The 11,937-nt window shown below is 45.7% G+C and overlaps 1 protein-coding gene across 4 annotated transcripts in view; it reads right to left on the reverse strand.

The window, feature by feature from the left end:
• Positions 1 to 8,617, reverse strand: part of LRIG2 (leucine rich repeats and immunoglobulin like domains 2) — a 50,512-nt gene extending 41,895 nt beyond the window's left edge. Inside the window, exons 1-5 of one of the 4 annotated variants that reach the window (XM_045816444.1) lie at positions 8,570 to 8,617; positions 7,942 to 8,024; positions 6,720 to 6,992; positions 4,044 to 4,195; positions 575 to 700 (exon numbers count right to left, since the gene is read on the reverse strand). Coding sequence is in view for 2 of the 4 variants with exons in the window: in XM_045816440.1 (XP_045672396.1) it covers positions 4,044 to 4,282 (239 nt within the window). In the remaining 2 variants the exon portion in view is untranslated. Of the gene's footprint in view, positions 1 to 574; positions 701 to 4,043; positions 5,720 to 6,719; positions 6,993 to 7,941; positions 8,025 to 8,569 lie in introns of those variants that run through there. The other 3 variants (XM_045816442.1, XM_045816441.1, XM_045816440.1) reach the window with 3 other exon arrangements.
• Between the last annotated feature and the right edge of the window lie 3,320 nt (positions 8,618 to 11,937).

Here is an 11,937-nt window from a genome sequence, read left to right on the forward strand (position 1 = left end):
TGGAGGGAAAACTGAAGGTGCTAAGAGGAGAAATAACAGCAGAAGGAATGGAAAAGGAGATGTCTTAGGGGAGACAGTGTGAAGAGATGTTGAGTTTCCCAAAGAGGCCAATGAAGTTCCGCACTCTTCTCAGCAAAAGCACGCCAACGCAAATGGAAGTTTACAGACTCGATGGGGAGGACGGCTAGCAAGGGTTCAACAAGGGAGTCTGTTTCTACTGAGAAGTTCCAGGATCCAGCAGAGAAAACGGAGAGGTGTCACAGGGAGACGGGAAGAAAGGCTGCCAGTAAGAGGAGTCAGGAAATAATCAAAAAGAAAGCCAGAAGATGAGACTTCCAGCCCAGTGGGTACCTTTCAAACAAAGAAGCCTAGGGCTCTAACCCAGCTTCTTACAAACCGCTGCTTGCCTGGGACTCTAAAGGACCTTCTTACCAACAGGAATACCTGGGGCCCTAACCCAGTCTGTGTTTACCTGGGGCTCTGTCCATATACTCCGACTCTTAAGAGTCAAAATCTGTCCTTACCAGCTTCCACGGACATTTGTCCGGAGCAATGGTTCAGGAGTCGGACTCACCAATGGATCCCCGATCCATCAGTCAGGAGGAAGATAAGAGCTTCAAAGGTATGCACTTAGGGTCCTGGGTGAGAGGTCCGGGGGTCCAGTGATGAATCTGATCCTATTGGAGTTGTGGCACCGTAACTGTTAAAAGGAAAAAAGATTCAATGATACTTGTTAAAGCATGGTAAGGAAGACTTTGGGGAATGGAGAGCTAGGCACAGAAACCACTGCAATGAAATTTTTTCATGTAAGTAAGAGAGTGGGCTCAACTCCAAATACTGCCTGTGTACATGGGAATTTAAAGCTAAGGAGCAGGGTGGGATCAGTGGATGAAAACTACTAAGAGAAAACATCAGAGGTAAGAGGGTTCTGACTAACCAGACCAAACGGGATTCTGGCTGAGAGCAGGTCAGGGTGATCAGACACCATTGGGGACAGGTATAGGGCACAGGTGGCAAACACAAGGCCCGCAGGCCGAATCTGGCCCACCTTGTGCTATGTGGCCGGGCACCTTGTTTCTACCCGGCGGCAGTGCCGAGCTCTCACTTAACTGCTAAGGAGTAGTAACATTTATACAGTCCTAAAATTGTATTCAGCCCTTTGAGAGCAACCTCGAGGCCTCCAGTGAAAACGAGTTTGACACCCTGGTATAGGGGAAGAACACAATCAGATTATTGAGGGTAGCAGCTTCTTGCTAAACTGATATAGCAGGGTTCTTGCTAAAATTGCATTTTACAAGGATGTGCACAGATGGCCTAGGAGAAAGTTCAGGAGCCTTACTAAACTTTGATGAAGCCAAGAATTTTTGTCACATTTCTTCCTTTACTCACACACATAATACTTCTGACACCGATGGGTTTTTTTCTTCCCCACACCAACCATTTCTTCGACACCAGCCAGGTGTCCTGCAATTCAGTTCAGACACTAACTGGAGTTAGTGCAGACCCCCCTCACAGGGTAAGGGCTCAGTTCCACAAGACTGCACCCCCACTGCCACCACCAACCACAAGCAGTAAGACCCCATGTTACCCACAACTTCTGTCCAACGTGGCTACAAACTGGAAGTTCCCATGCCCCATCATCAGATTCAATCACCTGCTGGAACAGCTCACAGAACTCAGAGAAACACTTACTACATTTACTGGTTTATTACATAGTAAAAGCCACTATACAGGACATAAACTGTTAAATGAAGAGATACATAGGGTGAGGTCTAAAAGGGTCCAGCAAAGGAGCTGCTGTCCCTGTGGAGTTGGGGTGCACCACCTTCCCTTCATGGCACACAGATGTGCTCACCAACCCAGAAGCTTTCTGAACCAGAGATTTGGTGTATTTTCATTTTGACCTTCTCACAGAGGCTTAATAAACTATTAACTCAATCTACAGCCCCTCTCCCCTTCCAGGATAAAGGAGTGGGGCTGAAAGCCCGAAACTTCGAGCGACAGACCGGTCTTTCTAGTGACCAGACCCCATGTTGAAGCCAACCAGGAGCCCACCAAGAACTGCCTCATCAGATCGAAAGACACTTCCATCACCCGAAATGCCAAGGGATTCAGGAGCCCTGTGTCAAGAAACAAGGTCAAAGACCAAGTATTATAAAGAAATATCTTCCTGGTACTCTTATCACTTAGGAAATTACAAGAGTTTCAGGAGCTCTATGCCAGGAACTGGGGGCAGATAATATTTCAAAAACCAGGATTAATGAATTTCATCTACGATCTTTTTGACGATGGCCACAAGTTTGAGCATTTGAGTTTGAATCGCTATTGCATTTAAGCATTGCATGTGTTATAAAATTTTAAATTACATAGAGAAACCCATGTGCACCAGGTGGTTTTATTGCTGAAGACTGTTACATTTCTCAGTTTAAAACTGCACAATCCCATCTTTCAATATTCTAGCAGTTGTTCTACTAATGTAAGACTTCCACCCAATTACATCTCTGTAACAGAATTGCTCTCCAAGGCATTTCACGTAAACTGAAAATGTCAACTTCATTCTAGAACATTTAAAAATTTGGAACATCATTTGGCTTCAGGAAACTTATCTTGATTAAACAAAAATCAAAACACATATATCTTACATAAAACTATTTCTAATTACTGTTTACATACCAATGGAGGTTCTTAATTTATTTCAGTGACAGTGAAATGAAGCTGTGTTGCTTTTAAAGCTGCACCAGATTTATTCTGTCATAACCAGGAAGCTGTTCCAAGAATTTCTTAGGAAAAAAGGCACGTGCTGCATTACAGAGATGCTGTACTAGGTTTAATTCACACTATGTTGCACACTGATATGAATTTCTAAACTTTATTTGCATCAACAGAACCAGAAGGGTGTCACGTCTTAAAACAACAGAAAGCATCTTATTATATTACAGGCCTATGCTACCACAGCATTTTGCTATTTAAGTTATCTTAATTTTCTTAAGGAATTTCAGGCAGCTTTCTTCCCTATCTATCCTAATCTATTTGCAAATGCATAAAATGACCTCTGCAGCAGAGAGGAACCTTGCATTTGTATACTATTTTCCACTGAAAATCCAAACAGACCCTCATATTTTAAGTGCACCTCAAGCCAGTCTTTTCTGTGACGACTGTTTTTTGGAGCCGACTGTACCAGAAGGCAGTCGATTAATAAATGAATTGCTCGGTTAGCGGCGGAGAAACAACTATGTTAGTGGTTAAGAAGCCCCGTAATTGCAGCATTTATGACCTACTGTTGCTCCCAGTGCCACCAGGCTGACTCAGGCCAGTGAGCTCCCCAGGTGCCACTACCGCAGGCCCGTCAGAAAGAGCACTTGGCAGTGGAGTCTCCAGAAGAATTCAACCACTCACTGCACTTGCTTCTCATACATAAACAGAGGGCTGATTTTTTAGGTTCTTTGCTACAACAAATGCACTGAAAACAATTAAAGCATCACATGATTTGGGAAAGAATGCTCGTTTCCTAAATCAGACCAAGGGTGCTACTTATAAAAGATACGTGTTCCCGGCAGTACTGGCTCTCCTAACACATTTAGTTTGAACCTTGTTACGTATCAAAACTGCAGCTCAAAACGAGCCAAAATGCGAACTAGGGACAAAAGACAGTCCATGTGTCTTCAGCGGTCCTGGTTGTAAAATCACATGCCTGGGGACCATTCAGGCCGACGTACACCCTGGACTGCATGATGCAGCCCAAAGTGGGCGAGGAGGCCCAACCATCTCGAGTCAATGCCGGTGCCCAGGACAACTGACGCCTTAACAACATCCCCGCCCACGCCCCTCCCCAGCCCAGGACTCGTAGCCTCGGTGGTCCCAAGAATTTTAACTCCAGGACCTCAGCAACCGCCGGCAAAGTTCACAACATTGTAATGGCCTTTCCCTTCACAGCTTAGGCTCCCGACCGCGCCCTCCGACCAGGCCTCTCCCCCTCCCGTCCCCTTTGGAAGGGAGCTGCCCTTCCCTCAGAACCCCCAACCCCGCCCGGCAACCCCACTCACAGGCTGGCGGTGTCGGGGGGCAGCGGGCTCGACAGCACCCTCCAGCTCGGCGCTGGCAGTTTCCTGCGACTGCAGTCCAGCAGAGAGGAGCGGCAGGTGCAGGGCGCGGGGCAGACGCCCGCCCGGGCGGCCGGCAGCAGGAGGACCAAGGCCTGGGCGAAGAAAAGGAGCCGGGAAAGACGTCGGGACCCACACTGCAGCAGCGGCTCCTCCCGGACGCCTCGGGGCGCCGGCGCCATTTTCCTCCCCGACCTGGACCCCGCCGACGAGAGCAGCCAGCTAGAAGGGGCGGCTCCGCCGAGACGTGTGGCGGCTGCACGGCCACCCGAAACCCCGGCTGTCGCCTGTATCCTCTAAAGACAAGGGAGGGGCGGACACAGCAAAGCAGTGGGGGCGGCGACCCAGGACACACAGCTGAGGCCTAAACGACGAAGCTCCTCCGCCCCGCCCACAGCGCCTCCGCTCACGCACAGGAGCCAACCAATCGGCGCTTCTGGACGAGATCGCGTCCAAGGCGGGACTCCGTCTAGGGGGCGGGGCCGGAGGCAACGGGATCCTAAGGATGACTGCTGGTGTTGGGCACTTCGGGGCGATCCTCTGGGGTTTGGCGGCCCTTGCTCCGCTGGAGGGCGCAGTGGCTCCTTAAGAGGGGCGTGAAGCGCTGGGAGTCCGAAGTCCCAACTTGGAGTGTATCTGCTGAAGCAGCAGTTTTCAACTGGTGTGCGGCAAGAATTTTTAAAACATACAGCGCCTGACTGTTTAGGGGCACTGACCTATTTTTCCCTTAGATTGTCAAATAAAAGAATGACAATGGCCAACACAATAGTCCTTTGGTGTGAATGTCCTGTCTTGAACCATAAATATATAGGTCATATAATGGAGTTGCATTTTACTGGTCACGATGTATAATAAAATTGCGTCTGATTGGTTAATCCTTGGTATCAGAAATCCTTATCTATAAGTATAGGTACCTGATATTTTAAAAAGTCACTTTGTAGCAAACAAGGTAGGTAATTATTGGGGGGGGTAAATCAAACTTATGCCTATTTTTTGTCAGATTGGCAAAACTATGTATATATTTTGTTTGTGTGTGTGCTGAAGAATTTTAGTAGTTTATGTATGCCATGAGATGATAAAAGGTTGAGAATCATTGTGCTATAGTAATAGAAAGGATCTTTTATCCTCTCCGGGCTTGGAGAAAGTGGAATGGCAGGTGAGCTGCCTTCCATGTCGAAGACATGCAAGTGGCCTGGGATCCTTCATCCGGCCCACCGCCTCCAGAGCCCAGCTGGGGCTTCCTCTGCACCCTTCGCTTGTCTGCAGCTGGTGCAGTCCTGCGAGTGGGCAGCAACTCCCTCTCCTAACAGCACTATGGATGGATGGCCCTGTAAACTCCTGAAGGCAGAGGCCTGTTTATTCACCTTTCTACCTCTATTTTCTATTCTAGCTCAGAGTTCAGTAAATGATGGGACAGCACCAGCAAGGTAGGTCTCTAAGGAAAATACTCTTCTTTCCTCTGTTTTGGAGAATGCTGCCCTACATACACACAGCGAAGCAAACAAAACACGTAGAAAAAGAAAGTGTTGAAGTCCTGACTGGTGTGGTTCAGTGGATTGATCGCTGGCCTGTGAACCAAAAGGTCACCAGTTTGATTGCCGGTTCAGGGTACATGCCTGGGTTGCAGGCCTGGTTCCCAGTTGGGGGCGCACGAGAGGCAACCAGTCAAAGTATATCTTGCACCTTGATGTTTCTCTCCCTTTCTCTTTCCCTCCCTCCCTTTGGCTCTCTAAACATCAATAAATAAAATCTTTTTTTTTAAATACTCATTTTACATTAGGATCGAGAAAATGAGGCCTAGCACTGCTTCTGCACAATGCCGGGATAGAGGACCCCCACCCCCACCCCGGCTGCAAAGGGCCCGCCCTAGTGCAGGCAAGAGCATTAAAGGCATATGGGTCATAATGGAGGAACTAAAACCACCCTTACTCATGTGGGATATGATTATCTGAAGACAAAAAAGGCAAAAGAATCTTTAGGTAAATGACTAGAAGTAGTCAAAAGTTTCAACAAGGTTGTGACGACAAGATCAATATACTAAAATCAATATTATCCCAATAAATCAGCAATTATAAAATATAATTTTTTAAAGTTAGCCCTTGCAAAGCAATAAAATCTAAAAGATATCTAGATCACACAAAGAAATACAAAAGAAAAAGTATATGGAGAACACTTTAAAACATTATTAAAAAGGGTTTTTAAAAGAACTACCGTATTTTTCAGACCATAAGATGCACTTAGGTTTTAGAGGAGAATAGGAAAAAAATTTTGAAGCAAAAACATGTGATAAAATATTTAATAACATATATAACATAATATTTCCCCAATGTAAATGTAAACAGAACTCAACAGCAGCATTAATGACCATTATTCCTCCCAAATTTGGGTGGGGTGGAGGGCGCAGGGAGTGTGTCTTATAGTCTGAAATACGGTAAGTAGATGGAGAGTTGTGCCATGCTTTTAGGCTGAAAAGATCATTATTACAAAGGTGTCAATTCTCCCAGGTTGATTTGTAGATTTGATACAATCCCAATAAAAATCCCCAATGGAGATGGTAGTGCAAGGACAGAGTAATAGCAAAGATACTTGGGGGAAAAGATGGAGAAGAACTTGCTTTACCAGATATCAAGATGGGTTTTCAGAGCTATAGTAATCAGTATCGCCACAGGGAAAATTAAGTAGACTGTTTTTTCTCGCCTGTCAGAGACTTCACGGGACATTTGATTTATGACACAGGCAGACGCTCAGATGAGGGGGAAGGACAGGCTTTTCCACAACTGGGGCTGAGACCCCTCGATAGTCACATTGAAAAACATGAAACTGGATCCTTTCTCACGCCACATTCAAAAGTCAGTTCAAGGCTGTCTTTTTCACTTTGGAGTAGCAAAGGATCTATGAAAATGGAAAAATATGTTAAGTCATTAACTGTCAAATAAAAGAACAATACATTTGAACACATTAAAATAAATTTTCATTCACACATGACACCATAAAAAATTGCAGCATATACAATCAACACGGTATCCAGGATTTGCAAATATATCCCTACAAATCATTGAAATGCAAAAGAAAACGGGCGTAAGATTTTAACGTGCACTTCAAAAGAGAAAAAAATTGCCAAGAAGCACATGGAATGTTGCTCAATCTAATTACTTGTCAGGGAAACTGAATATTACAACCACAGTGAAATACTACTCTATGCATCAGATTGACTAAAAGTGTAAAGATAAAAGCCCTCAGGCCAGAGAACCCAGTGTGACTCTTGGTATGGAGTATGCCCACACCTGTCCACACCCAGTTCCCCCAGGCTCCGTTTTCCTCCCCTCTCTCTTTCTCCTAGGTGCCAAGGACACTCCTTTTGCCTCTGTAACTTGTTTCCTGAGCCCATTGCTTCTACAACACATTTCTTCTACTTCTATGACTTAAGTGAACTTTTTCTTATTGAGTCTTGGCTCTCAATTCTTTCTTAGCCAGGACCCAAGAACCCAGTTTGCTGAACTGAGGTCTCACACCTGGTGCTGTTTTGCTGCCAACAAAACTTATTAGTCATTTACACCATGATGTGATGAGTTTGAGTGGCTTCCCATAAGAGCAGGGGGGGTTTGGGAGGTGTGTGTGTGTGTGTGTGTGTGTGTGTGTGTGTGTCTGTGGGGGTCGGGGGGAACCCACTTCACAAACATGAAGGACCATTATAATGAGTCCTGAATATCCTCTGCATCTTGTTAAGACTCCCCTTCCCCCCTACCTTATCAAAATGCAAAGCTTTTTACTAGAGAAAACAAGGCAAAACGCACATTTTCTCATAAAGCAATTACTTTGAGGGAGAAAAAAATTAGAAAACCTGACAATCCAGAGTGTCGCTAGGACACTGGAGCAGTGAGGTGTCTCATCGAAGGCCATTGGGGACAGGAATCAGCATAACCACTGTGGAAACAGCATAAAAGAAAACACCCACACATCATGATCCCGCAACTCCACATTTAGGTATACATCGCAGAGACAGGCATGCGCACACACCTGGGTACAGGTGCCAACATGTTGAGAGCAACATGATAATAGTTGCCAGAGACTGGAAACAACCCTAGTATAATGTGGAGCCAAAAATCCAAATTGCGAAAGAGTGCATCTATATTATTCTTTTCATATAAAGCTTAAATACAAGAAAGGCTATTTCATTTAGAGATGCATACACAAGCAGTGAAACTATAAAGAAAAGCAAAAAATCCTATAAAAGTTCATTGTGATGGGCAAGCAATTATTATAGGAGACTTAATAGAGTTCCGGTAGTATCATGTTTTCCTGACCTGGGTGGTGGTTACATGGGTTTCGCTTTACAATCCCAATGTAGATTCCTATGTCTTAAATTTCATAATGGAAAGATTAGAGCCCTGGCTGGTGTAGCTCAGTGGATTGAGTGCGGGCCTGTGAACCAAAGGCTCACGGGTTTGATTCCCATTCAAGGCACATACCTGGGTTTTGGGCCAGTTCCCCAATTGGGGATGTGTGAGGGGCAACCACACATTGATGTTTCTCTCCTTTTCTTTCTCCTTTCCTTGCCCTCTGTCTAAAATAAATAAATAAATAAAATCTTTTTTAAAAAGGTTAGAAGTGGCAATACCACCAAAATGAATCATAAAGGCAATGCAATTCTAATAAAATATTTTAAGAAACTTGACAAGTTTCATAAATAAGAGCAAAGGGCCAAGAAGAATCAAGACTATTTTTATGAGAAAAAGTTAAGGCCTACCCTTCCCAGATAATGATAACACTCTATAGCAGTCTAGCTTTTAAGAAACTGGGGAAGAGGTATAAAGATAAATGGTCAAACAGAACAGAACAAATGGAGAGACCCCAAAGTCAAGTCATGCACACAAGGAAAGTTGATATAAGACACAGGTCAGTGTGGCTCAGTTGGTTAGACATTACCCCACAAAGCAAAAGATCACCTGCTCGTTTCCTAGTCAGAGCACATGCCTGGGTTGTGGGTTTGGTCCCTAGTAGGAGAGGCAACTGATTGATGTTTCCTTCCCTCTCTTCTACCTCTCTTCCCCTCTCTCTAAAAATAAATAAAGTATTTCTTAAAAAAAGACACAGGTAGAATTAGAAAGCAATAAGAAATTATGGATTAATTAACATATATACTGGATAAACAGACACAATAAAATTAGACCCCTAACTCACACAATAGTGAAAATAAAACTCTAACAGCCCTGGCTGGTGTAGCTCAATGGATTTAGCACAGGCTGCGAACCAAAAGATCACCAGTTCAATTCCCAGTCAGGGCACATGCCTGGGTTGCAGGCTGGGTCCTCAGTTGGGGATACATGAGAAGCAACCACACATTGATGTTTCTCTCCCTCTCTTTCTCCCTCCCTTCCCCTCTCTCTAAAAATAAACAAGTAAAGTCTTTAAAAAAGAAAAAGAAAAACAGACAAAGGGAAAAAAACCATGAAATCACAAAAGAAACCAAATGGCCAAATACACATATAAAAAATAAGATAAATACAAAATAAAACTACAGAAAAATACCATTCGCATCCAAAAATCAGAAAAGTTAACAAAATATTAAAGTCTTGCAATACAGTGGCAATGAGCAATAGGAACTCTTGGACCCAATTTTTGTGGCAGCTTAAATCAATATAACAGCTTTGGAGCTTTGTAAGTTGGAAAGATCTAGTAAAGATGAAGATGTACATTAGTACGCTCCAGTGACTGCACGCCTAGGCAGATAGCCTAGAAAAATCCTTGTGCTTTGGTGCCAAGGGACATCCACATCAGTGTTAGGTGCAGCATTACTTGCAATAGCTAAAAATTGGAAGCAACATAAATGTCCATCAACAAGAAAATAAACAGAGGTAGCAGCACCAAAGATCTGTCTCAAAACTTACTGGCAAACGGAAAAAGGCAAATCGCCAACAGGTAAACACCGTATGTCAAAAACACATAAAGTTAAAAATATGCAAAAAATACTATGTATAAATAGGTAGTAAAACCATGCATGTGAATGAGAAACGCCAAATTCAAGAATGCTGTGGCCACACACCACACAGGTGTGTGTGTGTGTGTGTGTGTGTGTGTGTGTGTGTGTGTGCGTGTACACACTTTGGCTTGTCCTGCTACAGGGAGAAGTCAGTCTCCACCCGTGGGCCTCCACAGTGGGAAGCAAAATGCCACGAAAGGCCCTTTTTATATTCTTGTAGACTTGCAAGCACTCCTATTTGCAATTCTGTTTTAATGTCCTTCCCTCCATTGTAATTTTTTTCAAGTTACCCTCCAACATACATCCATGGTGCTTAAATTTCAGCATGTATCACTTGAAGGGCTTGTTGATACACAAACTGTTGAGCTGCACCCCCAGAATTCCTGATCCAGTGCATGTGGGGGTACACACTTGAGAATTCGCATTTCTACCAAGTTTCTGGGTGATGCTGAAACAGCCGGTCCACGGACCATACCCTGAGGCCGACCGTGAACGTCTGTCCCACACAGCACGCACATTTCCGTGGTTGGGGGGTTAGAGGCAGAACAGCGAAAGAAGATGTGCGTTCTTCACACTCACCCTGGACTGGGGCGAGCACAGAAGCTCTCCGCTCCAGGCGGAGAGCAGGAGTGCTGACGGTGCAGCGGGAGGGGCCAGGTGACAGCAGACTGAGTTTGCTGTGAACCTCCTTTCACCTCAACAGAAGCCTGAACAGGTATGTACAATGTAACTCGTTGAGGGAGGAAGGGCTGACTTCCCATCAGACCATGACCTCATGATCTCTCTCTCTCTAACAAAAACACACACAGACATCCAGCTTCCTCCCCAGCCTCAGCATAAACTCCAGGTTCACACCCCAGTGGTGTGTGGGGAGGAGGGTGGAAAATGCTGACTCCTCTGTGCAACCACCCAGCCAACCTGTCCCCGGGCTGCTCGAGCTTCTGAGCTAACTTGTTAGGCTCATTATCTTTTATCTTTCTAAGGCTGTGCGGATCAGGCATTGTGATGGTTTAATAGGCCCTTGGGAAGCTCCGGGTTTGGTCATTCTCAGCAATCAGCAGGAGCAGTCGTGCGTTTCCGGGCCCTCCAGCCTCGCCCTGTTTACCAGCCTTCCAGGCCTGGAACGTGCCCACAAACTCTGCAGCTGAGTGGAAGCCCAGGGAACTTGTGTGCGTGCCTGCCTGCATGCGCACGTGTGTGTACGTGCATGCCCAAGAGAGAGCCGAAGGCCAGTGTGCAGAAGGCCAGAGGCCGCCAGGTGGTCATTATCTCCAGGGAAGAACCTTCCAGCCCCAGAATGGGACCCGGGTGTTCTGCCAAACTGCCAGGCTCTCACTCTGTATGATGAAGTTCTCACCGATTATGTCCTGATGATGCCCCAGGACACCCGGCCCAGGAGGCCCATCTGCTGCCAGCGCTGCTTCTTCCCTGTTCCGCTCCCCACCTCCCTTCCCCAGCAAAATGCACACCCCCAAGGAACGCTGCTCCGGAGACTAAACTGACGTGACAGTAACAGGGTATTAACTGGACTAATGAGAGGCCCTGCAGGCAGGGGAGGAAGAGGAGCTGGAGGAGAAGGAAGGGCCCGAGACGGGCACAGCCCGCAGCACAGGAGCTGAAGAGGGGACCTCGGGCGAGAACGAGCAGCTCACCTTCTCAGAGTCTGAGGCCAGGGCAGGCCGGGATTTGGAAGGTGGCTTTATGAAACTTGTATTTTTTAAATAGTGTTACTGGAGAAACGCCCAGAAACTTGGTTCTTCTCGCCAATGTAGTAAGGAACTGCAGATCAGCGAGTGTATTAGCGTGCAAGCAGGGTTTATTGGTGATCCGTTCAAGAGAATGATCTAGCTGAGGTGG

Source organism: Phyllostomus hastatus, unplaced genomic scaffold (genome assembly GCF_019186645.2).
Source record: "Phyllostomus hastatus isolate PE091 unplaced genomic scaffold, TTU_PhHast_1.1 phas_scaffold_216, whole genome shotgun sequence".
NCBI classification, from domain to species: Eukaryota; Metazoa; Chordata; class Mammalia; order Chiroptera; family Phyllostomidae; genus Phyllostomus; species Phyllostomus hastatus.